Here is a 21,356-nt window from a genome sequence, read left to right as displayed (position 1 = left end):
AGTTCTTGGTTAAAATGCATTTGGAACTAGAGGGCAGGGAGGTGCATCGCATGATCCCCACCCCACGGCTGCCTTACCTCCATGCAGGACTCCCAATTATCACATGTTTGTGATGACTGAGCCCAAGGGAATTAAGATGGACTTTGAAGCAGCTTTTACGGTACACTTCATCTACATTTGGGTTTTCTTTAGTTCTCATTAAAAGGGCCACTTTCTTCTTTTCATTAATATACTGTCTTTGTGTCCTTCATTTCACACTCTTTTAAAAAGTTCTCTCATCAGATCAAGTGCAAAAAGGAGGGATGACATAATAACCATCATAATCATGATAACAACAACAAACAACTGGTACTGTGGGTTTAAATCTTTTTTTAAAAGAAGGTTTTCTCCTCTATAAGGCATGGTCCTCCAACACTACTTTTTTTTTAAACCTGAGATTGAGAATGGAGATAATAAACGTGTTTCTAAGGTTAAGTTATAAATCCAGGCAGGCTTTAAAAATCGGCGCGTGCGTGATGAGCTTTACTCGCCCAACCTGATTTCTCAGAGGCATCTGACACCTTAGAGGTGTTCAAAAAAGGACACACTCTTTTCTAGTAAGAAGTAAAGCTGTGATAGGTTTTGTTATTGGGGTGAGGGGAAACTTTCTTTCCCTAACAAACATATCATCTTTAACTAAAGACCTCTGTCCGAGAGCTTGACTTATCCACTCTGGTCAGTGAGTCCACAAAAACATGTTAAAATGTTTTCAATAATTTTTACCAACTCAGGAAGATTTTTTAAAGTTTAATGGATCATTCTTTCTCCTGAAATACACCAAGACACGTTGGCACACGCACTTCCTACCTTAAAAAGAAAGAAAGAAAAAGGAAAGGAAAGAAAAGAAGAGAAAAAAGAGAGATCTCTGTCTTTAAAGGGAGGGGAGGGGGAGTGACTTCGAAACCTTGAAAATTCTCCCGTGCGTAAGAGGAGCTTCTCCCCACCCGCCCCTCCCCATTTGCTCTTTGAAAAGGAGTCCTGTCACTCAGAAAGGAGCTACTTCTTCCACCTCCTCCCCATCCACCCCCAGGCCGGTCCCCCTCAGCCTCGCAGCCTGGCCCCGGCCCACCCCGAGGCCCTCCCCGCGCACACAGTTTCTTCCGAGTGCTTTTCAAGCAAGAGCTGAAGAGATGAGATGTGCGGCTTCTCCAGCGCGGAGCCAGACAAGTACTTCTCATCCCGGCGGCGCGCGGCCCGGCGCAGCCAGCGCGAGGCCCGCAGCGCTTTTTATGTCAAGAAGCCACCCGGCACCCCCGGGTCGGCCGCCCCTCCCAGCGGGGGCTCGCGACGCGGCGCCCGGGCCTGTCACATGCCCACGCCCCACGCCCCACGGAGCCCTTTGTTCGGCCTCGGTGCCCACGCGCGGCCGCGGCGGCTGGGCGGTGCCGCGGGAGGGATGCTCCGGGATGACCGCGGGGCTGGCCCGGCTCGGCCTCAGCTCGCCGGGACGGGCCCGAAACACCTTGAGCGGACGCCCCAAACGCTGGGCAAATCGAGATTCCCGGCACTTTGGGGGAAACGGACCTGGGCCACCCCCCGTGTTTCAAACCCAAGGCACAAAGGGGGGTGAGGGGCCCAGGGAGGGCGCACTCCTCATAGGAGTGTAACCACTGCGCTGACTTCCCTCCTCCTTTCCATTCCGCCTCACCAGTTTCTCGTCTTTTTTTCTCTTCTCTTACCCTCTGCCACGCTCAGAGGCTCAGTGGGTGGGAGTGTGTGTGTGTGTAAATGTATTTGTGTCTGTGTGTGTGCAGTTAGGTGGAAATTTCATAAGAATATGCTCGACACTTATAAACTTGCCGGGATGGGGGAGCATGCTCTCGAGTAAAGGCAGTGGAGGGAGAGTTTATGCGACTTATTGGGGAGGAAATAGGGGGTCAGATTTGGTCTAAGTGGAACATCTGCAAAACATTCAAGCAGCTTATTCAACAAAGAATCTAGCCATTTATTGTAGAAATAATAAAAAGCCACTAATGATTATGGTTCCCACCCCTTCCCCCAAAAGGCCAAATCCTAATGAAATAATTCAAAGGTAGGCCTCATTTCCTAATAGTGGAATTAAACAACAACAAAAAAGAGCCCAACTAAACTTTCCAGCTATGCCTTCTTAAGGGCCTGGGAACCTTGCTGAGAAATTAGGTAAATAAAAGGCGAGTTGGAATTTCTGTTGAGCTCAGGCCGCAGTGCCCCGACTTGCACGTAGTTCTGCCTTGATACACAATTAAATTACAGTAAATTCTTCTTTAAATAATACAATTTGGAAGACTCTTAAGGATTCGAAGATGTCTGGGGTTAAGTAGCTTTTAAACCGTCAGTTTTTAAATGGCTTGTGCGATGAATACGCTACCTTTAAATCCTAAAACCATTATAAATATGCTATACATCTGGGTGCCAGTTTATTTCTCCATATTTCTTTTTAAAATGAGGAAAGCATTCATAAAAAGCTACTTGGCACACTTTATTTTAGGAAAGCAGATGTTAATTTTTTCACGTATCATTTTATGACCAACTACATGTGTAACGTTGGAAAGCATCCAGAACGCCTCTATTATTTGCTAAATGACTGTTAGTTGAGGCATATTATCCTCAGCCTAACCGTGGTATAGGTTATATCAATAAAGTAAACATCTGTGATTTTTTTTTTTTGAAAACCAGGGGAGGAGGGTATAAAGAGTTACTATAAACGAGGGAGAAAAAAAAAAAAAGTTCGGTTAGGAAGCGCACACCTGCGTCGCAGCAAAGAGGATATTTATATTGTTCGATGCAAAACAAAGTCCCTCAGTCGGGCACTCGGGGATATTTACATGACGGGAGATAAAGTTGAAAGCCTTTCCCGGCGTGCCAAATGGGATTCTCCCTGTGGCCTTCTGCGTGGCAAGATAACAGGTACTGAGCGCTCCTGGCGGCGTCAGGCCTCCTCCCGCCTCACCCCCTCCCCCGCCAGCCGGCCCCAGGCCCAGCCCGAGTTGAGCCGGGCGCTCCGGCTCTAGGAATTCCCAGGCACTGCGGAAATTTCAGCGGGGTTCCCAGCCTAGAAATCTGCTCAGGAAGCGTCCTCATTTGCCCTGCGTCGCTCGAGGACGCCGGCGCCCAGGCTAAGCCAGTGGCGTGATAATTAATGGAATACAATATTTATGGTCGGATGTATTGACTCTGAAGCGAGCGCGCCGTGTAGACAGTCCGTGGGGGTCTGACAAACAGGGGGTGAGTGAACAAACATAATGACCCGAGTACTTATGTCTATCCGGTTTACTCACTTAAACCCGAGGTATGTAACATCATGATAAATATTAATATCCACCTAGACAGCCCCGCCGTTCTCCTAAGCTCTCCCTTCCTGAGCGCTGCCCTTTACAAAAAGGCCAGAGACGAGGTTTTTTAACATAAAATGCTGCAAATATGAAAAATAGGTCACCAATAAAATTGGTCTCAGCGTGGAGCGTAATTGCAACAAAGTGCCGCCGAGTGAAATCGAGGAGCGAGCTGGCTGAGGCGGCACAGTCGCGAACCATCTGGTGTGTATTAAAAGTGGTGCTGTAAATATTGCTGAGAGCTAATGCATTATCGGCTTCTATAAGTGCACAGGGCCTGTAAGCTTTCCATATGTTAGAATATGCAGATCGAGGGAGAGTAGAGAAAGGTGTCTTATCAATCACCGGCTTCTAAAACATTGTTTTGCCCACTGTTTGTGGAATTTTGGCCAGAAAGTGTAGACTATTCATTCCCATTCTCTCCTCCCCACCCCTGTCCCTTTCCCCTCTTCCCCTCGGTTTGCTTTCTCTCTTTTTCTCTAGCTCTTTCTCCCAGCTCCCTCCTTCCATCCCCTCCTCCTCTCTCCCTTCTCTCCAAGGGGATAGGACAAGCATTGCTGACGTCACTTCACATCAGTAAAAGAGAGTAACTGTTTCAGAGAGAGGAAGAAAAAATTCATCTGTTTTTCATCAGTGCTAAAGTTTTGCCTTTTTAATAGAAATGAGCTGCCCAGACTGAGTAGTCCTTCTGTTTTGAAGCTTTTGGGGGGTGGTAGAAGGGATTGCGAGGTGTTCTTCATCTCATGAGCTGAATCATCCTGTAAGCGATTCTAACGCCAGAATCAGCTCAAATAGATGAAACTAATTAAAATAAGATGCAAAGATGATGTCTTCTAGAGAAGATTTCACATCCACACCTACTAGGCAACTTTTGCCAAGGGGGGGTGGAGGGCTTCTGGCTCCCTGACACTTCTGCTTGGAGTCCTGGAACTTCTTCCCTTCCCTCTGGTTCCTCTCTTCATAATTCCACCCCCCACATACCCAAACCGCCACACACGGCACAGCTAATAATTTTCCTGCTGTCACATTACTTTTCTAGGGAAAACAGTAGAGAGTCCTCCTTTTCCTGATGATACCCTGCATTCAAGAATTTACTATAATTACCCCCTCATCTCCTCTGAGCACCCCCCCTCCCATATTCCTCACTACAAGTTTTTACTCAAATCCTGTGCAAAGAAATTTCCCTACATTGTCCCACAGATCATTTTCTCTTTCCCAAAGTTGTCCTTCTCACTTTCATTCTTCCTATTCCATGTCATCCTTCCCTTCCCCTTCCTCTCCCCCGCTCCCTCTTGTGCACACACAGTACAAACCTCCAGCACTTTCAGTGTGGATAAACCTGCTGGTCATGACAACACAAGTTCAATCAGCAAATAAATAAAACTCTTACTTTTTTTTTTTTGGCTGCCGGCTGCATTCCCCCTCTGGCCGTTGCCTCCTTTAATTATAGGAGCTATATTTCTTCCCTGGGAGACATTCGAGGGGATTTTTAGGTGGAAACTCGTTTCTGCTGAGTTATTTAGGAGCCAGGACCAGTGAGTGAGTGGCCCGTACTCAGAGGCTTTGAGTTAAGTGCAGATTGAGACATATCGAGTTCCCTCTAAAAGGATCATTTCATGTGGGAGGTTGGACACAAAGTTTGCACTCGTGACTGGCATTCCAGTGAGAGACATGCATATTTTAAAACAACAAAGCAAGCTAGAAAGAAGGCTTAGGGGAGGGGGAAAAACTTGGAAAGAAGTTACTAAGTGACAAACATCTGTCAACATGGGATAATTTGTACACTCCAATGTAAAACTATCTGCCTCGTTTGATGGTGATCAAGGCACAGGATCTAGGAGAGCAAAGTGGATACACATTTATCCCTGTGAGATATGGTGAAAGGACATTTTCCCCCAGATAGGTGTAAGGTGATTAAAATTGCATGAATGAATACTATTTTAAAATGTTTCTTAGAATAGTGGAGGTCTCTAAACCTGCTTATCTCTGGTGGTTAATACAAAACTAGATCCTTTAATTTTGAAAGATGTAGTTTATTTAAACAACAGAGTGATAAAGTAATAAGCAGGGCGTTTATTATAGAAAATAAAAGGAATTTTATCGTAACAAAAAACAAAAGCAAGGCAAAGAAAGAAGAGAAATAAAAAGCTCAAACAACCCCTGGTTGCTATATTCTAGAAATCCTTAACTAAAAGTACCGGCTTTACATGTGTATGTGAGCCAAACATATAAACATCCACCTCTCTGCGTGTCAACAAGGAGAAAAGGCAAAATATTTTCAGAGGATTTTCTGTCTCATTTAAGCTTGGAGTTTCAACAAGCATATTACACTTTGAGAGAGAAAAGCAAAAAAAGTTTCTTTTTTTAGGAGGGAAGTTTTTAAAAGCAGAGTAAAAGATCAGGCGAGATCCTGGCACGTCCTTTTTTTTTTTTTTTTTTTTTTTTTTTTTATACCCAGAATCTCCAACAACCACATGGAAGTTCAGGCTTCAGCTTCCACCGAGAAATCTTTTTCTCCTCCAGATCTGAAGACAAAAGGAGAGGAGGCCTGGTGGTGAGCGGGATATCTCTGTTAGTTGTCAGTGCAGGTCCATGGGTTAGGAATGCTAATGAGCCTCTTGGCCAGCTGAAGACTCGGTTCTCTCTCGTACACCCTGACGTTCACACACACTCAGGCTCATGCATGCCGACTGACAAGCACACAGACAGAGGCTTGCGCACGACCCTGTCTCTCTCCTTTTTCCTCTGAGCCCAGAGATCGATCGCTGACCCCACCGTTGGGCCAACGCTTTATTTATCCGGCTGCGCAATGATATTTTCAGCCTTAAGCGTTATATACAGCAAATGTCTTCCTAAATCAACACAATAGGATAGCTTGCGGAGACCAGCCTGGTCTGTCTTAAAGAAATCCCTCGCTCTCTCTCTTTTTCTCCCTCCCCTCCCTTACAGACACCCCTTCTCCTTTCCATCTTTACAACTGGGGCTATTTTATACGTTGGACTGGGGGGGGGGATTTGATCTCTTTCTATCAGCTTGGTTGGAGGAGGCCTTAGCAGACTTGGAGATGGATAGACACATTATCCACCCATCACTGTGACCTCCATCAGGGGTTCCCTTGTCAGCCCGATCCAACTGCCTAGACCTACTCTATTCACATGATCCGGATTTCTCAAAATTGGGGTGGAAGAGAAGGCGAGGGGTGGCCAATCGAGTGTGCAACCTTGCACCGTGTTAATTGTTTTCTTTCCTCTCAATTACATTCATAAACCTATTTTCTGCATTGCACATTATTTCTTTGTGCTTCAAAATTGAAACCACGTGCAGCCTTCTCCCCTCAGCGCACACAATAAATGCGCTGCCCCCTCCCCCAACCCATCACACAACTATTTACATCTTGGTTACTCACTCTGCGCTCCGGCCCAGGAGAAGAGATTGGCCCCGCGGGACTAGGTGAGGCTTTGTGAAAGCATCTCTCAAATCCGTATCTCGGCCCCCCAACTCGGGGAGAGGCTCCTGAGCTCCCCTCCCGGCCTCCTCCCACCCCCTCCTCGCACAGGTGGTTGTGGCTTACTCTGGGAGAGCTAGCAGGGAGGACATCTAGGGAGAAAGGCAGCTCAGCAGTATCCGGCCGGGCCCACCCGCTGCCCGCCCCACACCCTGGCCTGCCGGCCGCCGGAGGTCAGCGGTGGCGGCGAGCTCGTCTCCACCGGCTCCTGGTCCACGCGCCCTGGGCGCAGCGGAAACCGCGTAGGGAGCGGCTGCTCCCCTGGGAGCCTTCCAGACCCAGGTTCTCCCAGGCAAAGAAGTCCCACCATAAATAAATAAAAAGTCCAAGGGGGGGGGGGGGAGGGAGAGCTGGAAAATGGATTCGCTGACAAGGAGAGATAATAAATGAGAGGCGCTTTCAGATAGATATCTCAGACGTGAAATTGCGCCCAGCTGGTTGTGTAAGCAAACAAATAGTTTCATGTTAGGAACTCTCAACTTGTGGCTTGATGAATAGAACACGACAGAGGTAAATGGGTCTTTAACTCATTTAGGAATACAACTCTTTGGCTTTCCAAGTAAAAGGCCCAGTGACGCCACGAATCCTGAGCAGGCCCTCTAACAAGAGTTTTATTAGTTCCCACTTGTGTTTCCCTGAATCCCCTCCCCACGCTCCCTCACAGTTTCCCATCGCAGAGACATTCAGGTGATTTGTTCTGAGGAATCGAGGAGCTTACGAGGTGATTCTGCCACTGTAGGAGATACAAGGACTGCCTACGAGCGGAGGAGGAGAAGGAGGATTTTTTTAAAAATAAACTTTTGCACACTCCAAGCAGACGGGCTCAGGTAGGCTTGGGTGCAGGGGCCTCTAGATCCCCAGCGCCCCTGAGCGCAAAGCTGGGCGGAGGGGCTTCCAGGAGCTGACGGAGACCCTTTGCGGCTGCCAGCGACCAAGAGCCTGAACCGACCGAGGCGCAGAGTTCCGGAAGCCCGAGGTGGTCCTGGTGGCCGGGAGGGAGGCCGATCCCCACCCCGGGCTTCCGCCAGGCCTGGCCGCAGGTTGGGATGTGCGTGTCGGGGCAAAGGTCATATTTTAAGTCCTCTGCGCCAGTCCGTGTCCCTCCGCGGCAGATGAGGCGCAGCTATATTCCCTAGAAATTCCCGGAGGAGAGCAAGTCCCAAGACAGCTTTTTTTGATGCTTTCAGCAAAGTCTGTGGCTAAAGTAGTTTAAACCGACTTCAAAGCCCCTAAAATTCTCAACGTTTGACTTTCATATGTCACAGGTAATTTCCAGAGGGAAGTCACCTTGTGTGGGACACTCTCCAACTGTTAACATGGGTTTCCTCTGACCCTGGGGGGGCCCATCGGTTCTACCCCGCCCAGTTCGCCCAGCCCCACTCTCCTGAGTCCTCCAGCGGACTTTCTGGACTACACCTGCCTGCGGCCTCACACCTGGGTTCCAGGGCTCCCCCTGGCGCTTGGCTCGAAGGTGGCTCACTGCTCAGGGGCCTCCGGGCGGCCACCCAGGCAGAGGAGACTCCCACCTGCTCCACGTGGCCTTCTGCCCAGCGGCTCCAAGGGTCTGAGGTGGCACAGGATCCTGAGGGGGGCACCCCGGCCTCTAGCGGGCTGTTGCTCCACACTGCGAGGGGCCCCCGGGCCGCTCGGCCCTTAGCTCCCCCGCCACGGCCACTGGTCAGCCCGGCCGAGGAGATTTTAGATGGCCGGGAGCGGAGACGACGCTTCCTGTTTGTTGGAAGCCTCACCCAGTGGCTTAGATGCCTGTCTCAGTTCGTAAACCTTCCCTTAGCGCGAGCAGATTCATGGGGCCCAACTGCGCGCTCCGAGAAAGCCGCGGGTTGCGGACAGCCTGTCCTGCTCTGCAGGGGCGCCCACATGGCCCCTGAGTCCCTGGGAAGGCTCCATCTCTCTGGCTGAGACACACAGAGAGCTCTGAAGATGACTGTCTCTCTGTGTTTAATGCAGGCGGGGACTACCCCAGCCACCAAGGAGACAGCGGAGGAGAAACCCACTGCCCGCAGATCCCAGAAATGGCCTCTGAGCACCTCTTGCTCGTCCCCAGGGCCTCCTGGTTCCTAGACCAAACCTGTGAGGGAGTCTGTGAGGCCATAGGAAGGCCTGCTCTTCTTCCTATGCTGTGCTGGTCACCACCGCCCCCCCCCCCAGCTTAGGCCCAGGCTTAGAAAGGTCACTGGGATTCCCCAGGCTGTAGGCCGTCGAGCAAGAGCCAAGTTAGCACTGTCAACTCTGAACCCTGGAACAAGTGCTTCCTACACCCTGGGCCTCGGCTTCCTGGCCAGTCCCACTTTGGGTGCCTTACGCTTGGGCCTCCATATTGAAATTAATTGAAAAATACGTTTCTGACCTACGAAAATGTTTATCTGTTTTCATCAGAGGGATCACACTGTAATGAATATATTTACATCTCATTTCAAGAAAGGCAGGAAAGATCGGTGAGTGCTTGGAGGCAGCTCGGCTCCCCTCAGCAGACCCCCGCAGCAGCTCAGCCCACCCTAATCCCCACACTCCCGGGAAGGCTCCCCGAGACTTCCTGGGGGGCGGTCAGTGGTTAAATACGAGTTCTTCCCACGCTCCTCCTGCCTTGGGTGCCCAACCTGCAAAGAAGTCAGCCTAGACCCAAAACCATTGCCCCTGGGTGTGGTGCAGAGGATGAGGCCCAGGGCCGGGTGGGACCTGCTGGAAGGGAAGAGGGCCTCAGGAGCTCCACACCCCACATACCCTATCCGTCTAGCTGCCCTAGGGCTTGGGCCAGTCCCCAGGCGGACCTGCAGGGGCTTCTTCACAGAAAGCGGTGGCATTGCCGGGCTGCTCTGCCCCCGGAATATTAAAACCTTAGGTGGATTGGAGCTTGTTCACGCATTTTTAAAGGGGTGAGGCCACCTGGAGACTTCTAGACAGCAAACTGAGAGCAAAACTTTGCCACTGACTTCAGAAAGTAAAGCTCTTGCCTCATCCATGCCTGTTTGGGGCTGGGGGAGAAGGTGAGGGAAGAGGTGAAGAGGTGTTATTTTAAAAGACCTGGATTTATTAATATGTTAAGAAAAAGCTCCCTTGGCAATATGTGTTCTCACAGTGCCAACTCGGATCCTATAAAACATTCATGCTCCGAAAGCTGTTACAGAGAGCAGACCCACACACACACCCAAGGAGAGGCCTCAGCAGGAGGTTGCCGCCCTGAAAGGGCCACTAAGACTCAAACACCGCTTCTGGAAAGAATCTGCTCCAGCCCAGCTCCTGGACTCCCAGGTTCCAGGTCCATACTCCTAAGTGCCACAGGGGGACCCTTCCAGATGCCCCAAAGAGCTAGAGGGCCGGTGACAAGGTCTGGAGTGAAGGGCAAACCGTAGCCAGATATAGCGGACCACAGGAGGAGCAAAGCCAGGGCTCGCAGCTGAATCCCCAGATCTCTCTCCCAGAGCTGGGAAGAGGCTGACCCTCCAGTCACAGACGAGACGCAGAGGTGTCAGAGTGGCCCTCTCCATGCTGAACCCCCCACTGTCAGGGCTCCATCCTCTCCAGCCAGGCAAGTTCCCACCTGCTGATACTGAAGCAGGCAGCGCAGAGGCTCGACCCCGAGGGACCGGGCCTGCCCCAGCCTCCTGGCCAGCTGCGTGCTGGCTGCCCCCCACCTACAAGGTCACAATGGCTGCTGCCGGCACCGAAGTGCCCTGACACCCCCCCCACCCCCCCGCCCACTCTGTCCCATGCAGAGACTGGCCTTCCGCATTTACAAAACCAAAGCAGCTGCTTGCTTTTAGGAAATAAATCTAGCCAACTTGGTAATGGACCTTAAAAGTTTCCCCCCTCGCCCCGCCATTCTAATAATAATTGGAGTGGAAATTAATTGGAGGGTTCTCTTGCACTGATGACATCTGTCAAGCAACCAGACACGTGGGTTTTGCTAAATTCTTTTATTTTTTGTTTAAATTTTCACTTCAATTTTAATTCTTGAAGAACAGCCTCGACAACATATATCGCACTCATTATAAGAAGCAAAGGGTTATATCAAAAATTATTAGTATAGAATCACAGGAAATCTGGTTTGGAACCAGAAAAAAATACAAAACAGATATAGATACATAGACACAGGACAATTTTTTTATAATTATTTGGAAAATGTTATTTTCCCCTAATTCTTGTTTCTTTTTTATGTGCATACGATGTTTAAATTTTACAAAAAAATGAAAATAAAGACTAGTATTTTACAAAATGAATAACAATGTGTGTGTGTGTGTGTGTGTGTGTGTGTGTGTGTGTGTTTCTACATAGGATTCGGTCCACTTCCATGTGTGTTGTTTTCTGTACAGAATATATCCACATCTGTCCACAATAAATCCTGGAAGGTCCGTTAGTCTCCTTCTGTTTTATTAAAATTTTCATGGTCCTCTCTTCCAAATTTTTTTCTTTTTCTCATCAGACACAAGGTCTTTTTCCTTTCCTTTCCAACGTGTCCACAGATCTGACACTAAAAAGAGTCTCTTTTTCTCCTGGTTTGCAGCTCGGGTTGCATTTCTGCACGGTGGGCTGCTCCTGTCGCCCTGGCCCTCCTCCCCGCTGCCCGGCCCACCGCACCCTGCATCGGCCGCCTGGTGTCCCCGCGGCATTGGAGTCCACGGCCCCCCGCCGGTCCTGTGAGTCTCTAGGGGGTGGGGGCAGGTGGGAAGCGCCCAAGGTCTAGGAGCACTGGATAGACATGTAAGGCCAGTTGAAGCTGCTCCCAGACAGTAACATATCGCGGATGAGAGTTTCGATGGGGGTTTTACCTACCAAACGGACGAAGAAGAGCTGCTCGATGACCGAGGAGGATACGGTGCGCAGCGAGGGCAGTCGTAGGAGCAGTTTGCCGAAGCGGCTGGGCTGGTTAGGGTACTGGCTCCTCACGTACTCCTCCAGCGCGCACTGCGACTTCTCCTGCAGGCTCTCGATGTGGGCGGCATCCGACAGGCCACAGGCATCTGCCCAAGCAGCCACAGGAAGGAGAGACAAGGGGAGGGGGCGCACGGTTAGGTCAGCGGACAGCAAAGTCACCAACAGCAAGCCGTTCATTTTCTTTTTTCTTTTATGGAGCAAAGGGGAAAAAATAGAAATAGAAGGAAGAAGAAAAGAAATCCTCCCCGCCATGCCTCCCTACTCCTTCTTCACTATTTCCTTCCCCCGGCCCCCAACACAAATAAAAATAAATCAAACTCCCACCAGGCCTGGGGAGCTGGAGAGACAGGCACACACTTGAAGAGGCAGCAACCTCTCCAGTCCCTTTGTTTCTCCTCTTTCACCTTTGGATTAAATAATGTACGATGCTGGAGCCATGTTGGCTGTACACAGCAACCTGTCCTCCACCTTCAGGGGAGCGTCTTTTCCGTTGTGCTCATTAAAGGGAGGATTTCTGCCCCTTTTGCCCCTGGTTTTGGGGTGTTCAGGAGCCCTGAGCAAATATGCAGCCTGGAGGCAGTTCTAAAATGCTTCTTGGAGTCCCCCTCTCAAACCTAAATGACCCCAAGGAGAAACCTCAAGGAGAACCTAGATTGTATAGTGAATAGACACATGCGAGGGGGTAAGAAATCATAGGCTGGCAGTGCCTGGCATCAGATCAAGCTCATGCTTTGGCAATACAGGATTTGCGATCCACTCTCTATGCAAGCAAGAACTCTGCAGCAAATCCTCAGTGAGGGGGAACACTTCTATCTGTGCCTTAGATCACGTAATTGAAAATTGGTCACATCTCTGTAAGCTGTATGATAATCAGAAGGAATATGGCTCAGTTACTCCAGGCTGCAGCAAGGAGACAACTTCAGCGATCAGACACAAAGCTGGCCTGGAGGCAGCTGCTGCTTCTGCTTCAGAACTGGGAGGTGGGGAGTTGAGGGGGGATTTGGGGAGATAGGCTTCCTGTGGCAGGACCTATACACAAGGAAACATCTCCAAACCTGTGTGTTTAATCTCACATCAACCAAGGGCTCTTCTTGGTCTACTAAAAATATTTCAAGACGGCAGTTTATACTGTATCAACTAACTAGAGGCAAGCAAATGGAGGGGAAGGTGGAATCAGAGGAATGAAGTGAAGGCTTCCTCTCTTAGTTCAAACACCCATGTTGTTTCCTGTATTAATAATAAATATTTAAAAAACAGGAAGATCACAGAGGAGCCCTTAGCCAGTCAGGAGGTTGACTAGAGATCAAAGGCAGAGTTTGCTAATATATAGATCTGGAAAGAAATTCATGCATGGCAATGCCCCCAAAAGGACACTGTATAATTGTGAATGGGCAAGTGTGACCCTAAGAAGACACAGCAAATGATTCAAAGCGAAACCTGGATCTGCTGAGTTTCTGAGCTTTATGTCTCTGTTTCAGGAACTGGGATTTGTAAAGCATTCTAACACCTTCATCTACAAGGCTATGGCCTTGAGCAAAAATACAAATAAAACTAGTGATAATTCAAGAACTTCTGAGGCAGGTCTCCTTTGACCCCAGATCCAGATTGGGTTCCTCTCAGATGTCTAATTACTCTAGCCAGCCATTTGGGTGCATCCACACTAGCCTGACCTGGGAAGTCAGTGAGATTTTATGGCTAGCAGAATGAGGGCAGGAACAGTTTGGGGCTTCGATGCTTAGAGAGGGGACCCTGAGGGTCTGCCCTTGGCTTTGCTTCCTAACCTGGTCCTGCTGAATGACCACCATGCAGACTCTTATTTACATATATCTTGCTTGACATGCATTATCTGCCCCTTCTGCCACAGGATCCCTCTCAGCCTCAGAGAATGCAGTATGAAAGGGACCCACTGATACCCCAGCAGGTTTTTAAAAAGACCCATATGGAATCTCCTCAGGTTTGTAAAATATTTATCTGATATTTACACTTAGGGCCCCCAGGGTGCAAGGTCACTACCCTTCCCCCAGCTAGGCTACTCCAAGGGAGAGAAGCCCAGGAAAGGCATGCCTGGGCCCTGTGTTGGCTGCATCGAGTTCTTTCCTCCTTTGAAGGCAGATTGCCTGTAGCTGGGCCCTGCTGCAAAGTGCCAGCCGGCCAGCCCTGTGGCCTCCCTCGGGCAGGAGCCCTAATTTGGGCCTGGCTTCCCACTCTAGATATTCACTCCTACGCTGGATATTTCTGCAACAGAATTCCCCCAACTGTGGACTGACAGTATGAGCTCTCAGATCAATCGTCTGGTTGTGGTAGCAAAACTAGGTGAGCAGGGGGTGTGATGCAGTACATATTTACACTCCATGAGTTATACCCAGAGAAGAAAAGGAGGCAGAACGTGCAAAACCCATGTCTCCCTTTTTATATGGTAGTGTCAATGTGGGAACCCTCAATATTTCTTCTACAGTATATGGAAAAGAAATTATGTAAATAAATAACCATTACCGCTCAGGCCCTCCCAGCTTAGCCTTTGTAGTGCAGAGAATGTATTTCATGTTGTGCATTCAGAAGAGTTTAGTGTTCAGGAAATATAGATGTAATCAGCTGCCATAACTAGAAATCAAAGTTATTATTGTGCTGAAAATGGATTTCTCGTATTTATGTTAACTAGATGGCTCCTTTCGGGGAAAGTCTCATTTATCTGAGAGAATATTTAGGTGTATGAATTAATGAATTTTTTTTAAAAAGTTAAGTTCAGGTCATGACCTAGTCCTTGGATGCTGTCCAGAATATTAAGGATTAAACATACCATCCGGAGGCCAAATGTGAAAACCACCACAGGGAACCCCCGTGCCAGCTTCAAATACTTATCCGGAGTAAACCTCGTTGGACAATATGTCTAAAACTGTCTTTTCCATCATTCAAAGTTTGCTTAAAAGTTGGATGACTTTGAGAAGGCTTCCCATGAATTCCCTTCTGGCTAGCAATCAAAACAAGTTTAGTCAAAAGTGGAAATGTGTTGTATGGAGGAGGGGGGTGAATTACTACTGACAGCTCTATTTCCATTTTCAGATATTCTTCTTGCAATTTTTCCAACAAAATAATGTTATTGTTCACTTCTCGGCCTCCCTTACACCTTGAAGACTTGGTTTAAGAAATATCTTTGTGAAAACTTTTTTTTAAAGGGACACTTTTCACAGGGACATTTTAGGATGGAAAGTTGAAAGGAAAGCATGAATAATTCCACAGTCTTCCCTACAGCCTGCACAGCCCTTGCCTCTCTCTGGGAAAGGGCAGGAGATCAGAAAAGTCAAGGGGGTTCAAAGAACCTTAGGGGGGGGGACAAGGAAAAAGGGAGGGAGACTTTTCTTGAGAGACCTCTGTCCAGCTCCAAGTCACATTTCTGCTTCAAGACACCTCACTGGATGAGATTTTAAAACCCCAGCTTCCCTGACACTGGCTTGCTTCCTGATTAATTTGGCTAAAGAGCTGGGGAGTGGAGAGCCAGACAGGCCCCAGGCCTGCCAGAGCTAAAGCAGCCGGGTCGCTGCTTCCCAGGCTCTTTGTCACTTTTGAAAAACACGTTTCCATCAAGAAGACTTATTAAGATAAAATGCATTCAAACACCGAGGAGGCTATTCAATAAATCTTCCATTTGTTTTAAGGTTCGCACTTTATCCTCTTGCAAAGAATAACTCCCTCTCCCACTAGCAGACCTGCATTTGCACTGAAAGTAAAAGGGGGGCAGTCCAAGTCCACAGCTCAGGCCACCCTGCATACAAATGAGATGCTCTTGTCTAAATAAATTATCTGCTGTTCAGATCGATATTAATACTACATTTGCTACATTACAATATTGTGCAAATTTAAGAGTCATTTTAATACAATGTAAATATGATTCTTCACGCATGAAAGCCAGGAAATATTGATAGATTATACCACTGCTTACTGTTCAACAAGGCCTTGGGAAAGGGGTTTTGCCGTCTCTGCTCAAGAGTGGTTTTAATTTGGCCTTTGGAGGTCCTGCCTCTAGGATAGATTTATTAGGATGGTTTATTTGTTCTCCGAATGGAGGAATTAAAAACAATAGCGCCAGTAATGGTGGTAAATCGGCAGCTAACCCTACTCACAGTGGGCAAGGCCCGAGACCCAGTCTGAGCAGCTCTGTTTCCCCACCAGCGTCCTTTCTGGCTTTGTTTATATTTCCCCCCATTACCTGCCGTCCTGGGTGTTTATATGTTTCCCTCTTGCAGGTTACAATAATAAAAGGGGGGCAGTGTTCTCAGAGGCTCGGACCAGAGCCTTCAAAGGCAACATTAATGCACTTTCCTGGAAGTTAATTTGAACCATCTATCATAAGAGAAATTGTTAACATGCATGTTACCACTGCCTACATTTAATTTGATATTTTTAAGGCACTCTGTTAAATTTCCAATGTTCGTGCGTTTTGCGTGGCTATGAGATTTATCTCCGGGGCGGGAATCCTCCCGTACTTGCGGGTTCTACCGTATTGCTTTTGTTTTTCATCTTTCTTGTTTAGATCGAATCCGTTTTTTACGACCCTCAATAACCTCAGCAACTGCAAACATGAATGGTTTCCGATAAGGGAAAATCAGGATGCAATAAAGCGGGATTATTTATGATTTATTTGCCCGTATTCTTCTCTTTCTCCCTCTCTGTGTCTCACTGTGTCGGGAAACTCAGCCAGAGAGCGTGCCACACAGAGGAGAAAGCCACATTCCCACGTTCTCTTCCTTCCCTCTCCTCCCCCAGAAACGCTGAGCTCCGGCACACACGCACACGCACATCGCACACACATGCACACCGCACACACGCGCAGCCAGACGGATCCACGGCACCGCCTCCCCGCCCCACCCCCCGCCAGACACGCGCCCGCCGCCGCCGCCGCCGCGGCCCCGCGCAGGGCTCCAGGCCGCCAGGCCGGGCCACCTAGCCGCCCGCGCCCGCGCCGCCTCAGCGCCCGCACCGCGGCGCTCCCAAGATGGCAGCGGCGCCGCCGGCCGCTTCCCCGCGCGGGGGCCGCAGGTCCCCGGCCAGGCCCGAGGTCCGGCGAGGGCCCGGCCGCGGCGGGCGCGGCGGCGCGGCGCAGGAGGCCGGGCCCGAGCGGAGCGGGGCCTGCGGGCGCTCCCGGCGCGGCCTGCCCTCCCAGCGGCCGCAGCCTCACCTGACGTGAACAGCACGATGGCTTTGAGGCAGCTGTACTCGGCCGAGTCGACGTGCAACGCCTTGAGCTTCTCCACCTGCTCCTGGAAGATGCGGATGTGGTCCATGAAGGCCACGACGCGGTCGGCGGACATGGGCGAGGCGTGCAGGCCGGCGGCGGCCAGCAGCGGCGCCACGTGCAGCGGCATGGAGCACTGGGCTGCGTTGAGCACGAACAGCTCGCTCCAGGTCAGGCGTAGCAGGGACACCTGGTCGGTGATCTGCAGATCCGGGAAGAAGGGGATGTTGCGGGCCCACTCGACGGCGCTGAAGAGCAGGCGCGCGGCCAGCTCGCAGATGTTCTCGATGCCCATGATGTTGTTGGGCTGCATGCATTGGCTGCCGTAGCGCGACGTGGGGTAGGGCTCCGCGCGCAGCAGCAGCGAGATGTAGCCGGACAGGTAGCAGTGGCCGTTGAGGGGGTCCCCGTTGGTGAGTGCGTACTGGCCTGGATTGGGTTGAGTTGGAGGCATTCTTCCTCGCTGAACCGCTGACGAAAAGAAAGAGAGAAAAGAGGCAATGTGCATCCAGGGGGCTTGCGAACATCCCGTGCCGCAGCGCACCCGACACAATGCGGAGGTTCTTCCCGCAGCCACAAGCGCCCGGAGCATCTCCTTTGGCGCTCGCTCTCACTCACAGCCCACACCCGGAGGCAATCTGGGGTGAAGCCCTCCAGCTCCGCGGCTCGGTATGCCCAGCCGTCTCCTGCGCCCCTGGCCACCCCAGCCCTGCCAGAACTAGGCCTGACTTACGGGCCCCCAGCCCCGTAAGGCCAAGAAAATGCCACCCAGCCCCTCGACCACCAGCAAGTCACACGCAGATTAATGAAATCCCACTCACCCCTCCAGAAGGAACCAAATCAGGGTAAAACAAAAACAAAAACAGGCGAAACCAGAGAAAGGTTGTGGTTCTAGGCAAATGCCTAGCTGCCTCTTCATTTGCAAGCAAGCTGGTTTTGCTCAAAATGTTTCCATATTCTCTAAAAATGCTACGGAATTATCCTTAAAATAGATACAAGTTACATACCCTACTAACCACTTACAACTTTTGAAGAGAAAACAAGTATCCTGCACCCCTCCCCTATCCCCTCCTCCCCATCGCCCCACACAAGGTTCTCACTGTTAAAAGCAACAAAAAATTGAAAAAAAATCAAGAAAAAAGTTGAACTTACAGTAGCCAAACATTATTGAAAAAAGTGGAAAATATAATTAATGTCTGTCCTGCGCGGTGCCACTGCAACCTGCAGCCAGCTTTTGCCCAGTGAATGCACGAGCTTGCAACTGCAAAAACACTGGATTCATTAACCATCTGAATGCAAAACGTAAGCATGCTTTGAGTTCTTAAAGCTGACCAAAGTTTTTTTTTTTTTTTTAATGTGTATGTTTTACTTCAACAGTGCCAGCGTTTTAAATTGCCATGTAAACAAAGACAACTTTAGGAAAAGTTAGGGCTACTGAACTCTCCCCCCAGCAAATTAATATAGATATGCCCATGTACACGTAGCTATCTTACTTCAGGTTATACACTATTTTCTTAAGTTTGCATTGATTCTAATTTTAATGCAAGCCTCAATGCAATTTAAGTTCTTGAAACATAATGGCTACAATACTTTTTTCTAATTATAGTTTTGAACTTGGCAGTTATTTTTCAATTAAATGAGAGTACAATTCAAAGTTTTTTTGTTTTGTTTTGTTTTTTGTTTTTCAGATGCCTATAAAATCTCCCTGGAGCTAGAAATGAAGTCGTCATATTTGCCTGCTCCTTGAGATCTGAAGGAATTCAATTTCTTTTCTTGTGGCATATAAAATACAATTTTAAAGTCAATTACAAGAAGGAGTAATCTGCATTCTATAAAATTGACTGGTTCACTAATTTGACTATAAGACATCTTTAATGATTGTCAGGAGATAAACTTTAATTGTAAATGGCTAGATATATTTATAAGAAAAGTGCTGCATCTCTTGCCACATGAACATGAAGCATATCTAAATACAACATCAAAAGTTGTGTTAAAAGAAACCAAAGCCATACAACACAGGGATTAAATGATGTGGAAGCTCATGCCAGCTGCAGTCTATGCATTATAGCCAAGTCAGAAGGATCGGTAAATGCCGCTGTAAATTGTAATTTGTATGCAGTATTTAAGCAGAGGGTGGAGTTTGATGAAGAAATAAAACGAGTATCATGCTTTAAAAAAAAAATGACACAACTATGAAAGCACGGTTCAGTCACAAACTTTCCTTTGAAAGTAGAGGGGTGAAAACAAGGCCACAGCTCTGGAGGAGGCGGCCCCAGCTCGGTGAAGAGGAGAGGGAACCAGTGAACAGGCCAGAAGCCCCCCTTCCCCCCTAATTAGACCTACAAGTGCAATAAATCTCACTCCTCTTTTTCCAAGCTAAGCTTCCAAAAGGATGATGCAGTAATGAATCTATGGTTCAGAGTACTCCAGTCTCCAGCCCTCCCCCATTTTAAATAAAGGGCATGAAGAGGTGGAGGGGAAAGTGGAATGAAAAAACACAGAAACAGAGTTTTCCGGGGGAAATAAGCACCCCTCCCCAAGTTCATGCCAGCCCAGCCCCAAGCATCCTCACGCACACGCGGGAAAGAGACACGCACCGAGCACATCCAAGACAGAGGGAGGGGATTTTAAGCCACAGCTCACGATCCCAGGGACAAAATCCTGAGCAGGCAGAGGGTGGGGTGGAGGAGCCGGGGAGAGGAGCGCAGGCCAGGAGGGGGAGGCAGCGGCAGCGAGCTGGGTGTGTGGGGGGGGGGCGGCGGGAGACGCCGGGGGAGGAAGGTAGCGGGGACAGGGGAAGCTGGGACGGGCCGGGACCGCAGGAACCCCAGCCCCATACAGCAGCCACCCCCGCGAGAGAGAAAGAAAGAGGGCCGGGGAGGCGGGCGAAGCTCAGGGAAAGAAGCACAGAATAAATATTCACCTTCCCGCCTCATGCCCACTTTGAGGCACTTCTTGAGGCGGCAGTATTGGCACTGGTTGCGGTGGTGCTGGTCGATGGGACAGTTCCTGTTGGCACGGCATGTGTAAGTTAAGTTCCTGCGGACGCTCCTCTTGAAGAAACTTTTGCAGCCCTCGCAGGTGAACTGGCCGTAGTGCTTGCCGCTCGACTTGTCCCCGCACACCACGCACTCGATGTGCTGCTGGCTCTGGCCCGAGCCGGGCGGGCCCTGGCCCTTGTCCCCTGCCGTGCCGGGGGTGGCGGGCGCTCCGGGCTGGCCCGGGGTCTGCGGCGTGTGCGGCGCGCCCGAGCCCGCCTGCTGCTGCTGCTCGCCGGCGCCGCCGCCGCCGCGGGCCGCCTGCGCTGCGGGGTTGGGGCCGCCGGGGTTGCCCCCGGCCACGTCGTCCTGCGGATCTCGCCAGCTGCTAACTACCATTGCCATATCTTTGGGCCCGGGGAGCGCTGGGGGGAGCCGAGCTGCTCGCCGAGGGCCGCGGGGCGCGCGGGCGCGCTGGGAGGGGAAGGGGAAGGGGAAGGGGGGAGGGGGAGGGGGCGGGGGGCCCGCCCGGCGCCCCGGGGTCGCGGGAGCCGAGCCCGAGCCGGGCACCAGCCGCTGCCTCCGCCGCCGCCGCCGCTGCCGCCGCTACTGCCTCGGCCGCCCCGCTGCTGCTGCGCGCCCGCCCGCCCGGCTGGCGTTTTGTTGTGGTTCCTGCTGTTTTCTTTCTCTCTTTTTGCAGCCCCCCCAGGCTCTCAGGCTCCCCCCCCAACACCCCTGCTCCCCTCGCCCGCTCCCCCCGCGCTCCGATCCTGGGGGGGCCACGCTCTCCTTCCCCCCCCTCCCCACCCCCCCCCAGCGAGCAAGCTCCCTTCTCTCGCTTTTTTCTTCTTCACCAAGTTGCAAAATCAGAAATGGCACAGGCGGCAGCCGGTAGCGGCGCGGGGCGCAGCGCCGGGGGCGGCGGGCATGGGCCACGGCGCGCGCACACACTCACCCTCCGCCTTGCCCGCACCCCCGCGCACACACACACTCGCACACACACTCGCTCACCCGCGCCGGGCGCCCGCCCGCCCGCCCGCCGGCCACTGGGGCTACGCGCTGTGCGCCGGCAGAGCAGACATAGAGGAAGCCGGCGAGGGCGGCGGCGGCGGCGGAGGAGGAGGAGGTCGAGGTTGCAGGCGCCTCTGGAGCCGCTGCCTCAGCTGCAGCAGCGAGCGCCGCTGGAGGAGCCGGGGCCCGGGCCGGAGTCCGAGCTGGAGTCGGGGCTGCAGCCGGAGCGCGAGCTCGGGTCGGGGCCGCCCGCGCCGCCGCCGCTGTCCCGGCGGGAGCCCTCGCTGGGCTCGGGATTGAGGGGAGCGCGGTGAGCCGAGCAGGGCGCGGGGCGAGGCTGCCGGCGGCGATCAGAGCGCGCTGGTGTCGGGGGGCCAGGTCCAGGGCCG

General features: G+C 51.0%; 1 protein-coding gene across 2 annotated transcripts; it reads right to left on the bottom strand.

Moving 5' to 3' along the window:
• Nucleotides 1-10,775: 10,775 nt before the first annotated feature.
• On the bottom strand, nt 10,776-20,449 carry NR2F1 (nuclear receptor subfamily 2 group F member 1). Of its 2 annotated transcripts, none has more exons than XM_036849375.1 (3): nt 19,902-20,449; nt 16,922-17,449; nt 10,776-11,834 (listed from the first exon to the last, which is right to left on the bottom strand). In XM_036849375.1, the coding sequence occupies exons 1-3, from the start codon at nt 20,359-20,361 to the stop codon at nt 11,554-11,556; spliced, it is 1,269 nt and encodes a 422-aa protein (XP_036705270.1). In that variant the 5' UTR covers nt 20,362-20,449; the 3' UTR covers nt 10,776-11,553. The 2 variants fall into 2 exon arrangements, with proteins under 2 accessions (XP_036705270.1, XP_036705271.1); XM_036849376.1 differs by having other exon boundaries at nt 16,922-17,446; nt 19,902-20,430.
• Between the last annotated feature and the right edge of the window lie 907 nt (nt 20,450-21,356).

Source organism: Balaenoptera musculus, chromosome 3 (assembly GCF_009873245.2).
Source record: "Balaenoptera musculus isolate JJ_BM4_2016_0621 chromosome 3, mBalMus1.pri.v3, whole genome shotgun sequence".
In the NCBI taxonomy this organism is placed as follows: Eukaryota; Metazoa; Chordata; class Mammalia; order Artiodactyla; family Balaenopteridae; genus Balaenoptera; species Balaenoptera musculus.
The sequence above is the reverse complement of the archived record's forward strand: the minus strand, read 5'-3'. Positions and strand labels throughout refer to the sequence as shown.

Bases quoted from the DNA above. Each gene is read 5' to 3' on its own strand.
- NR2F1 (XM_036849375.1), bottom strand. From the start codon at position 20,361: ATGGCAATGGTAGTTAGCAGCTGGCGAGATCCGCAGGACGACGTGGCC. The intron at 17,450-19,901 runs GTGAATATTTAT...TCTTTTCGTCAG, and splicing joins AGTGGGCATGAGGCGGGAAG to CGGTTCAGCGAGGAAGAATG. The intron at 11,835-16,921 runs GTGAGGCTGCGG...CTGCTTGGGCAG, and splicing joins CATCGTGCTGTTCACGTCAG to ATGCCTGTGGCCTGTCGGAT.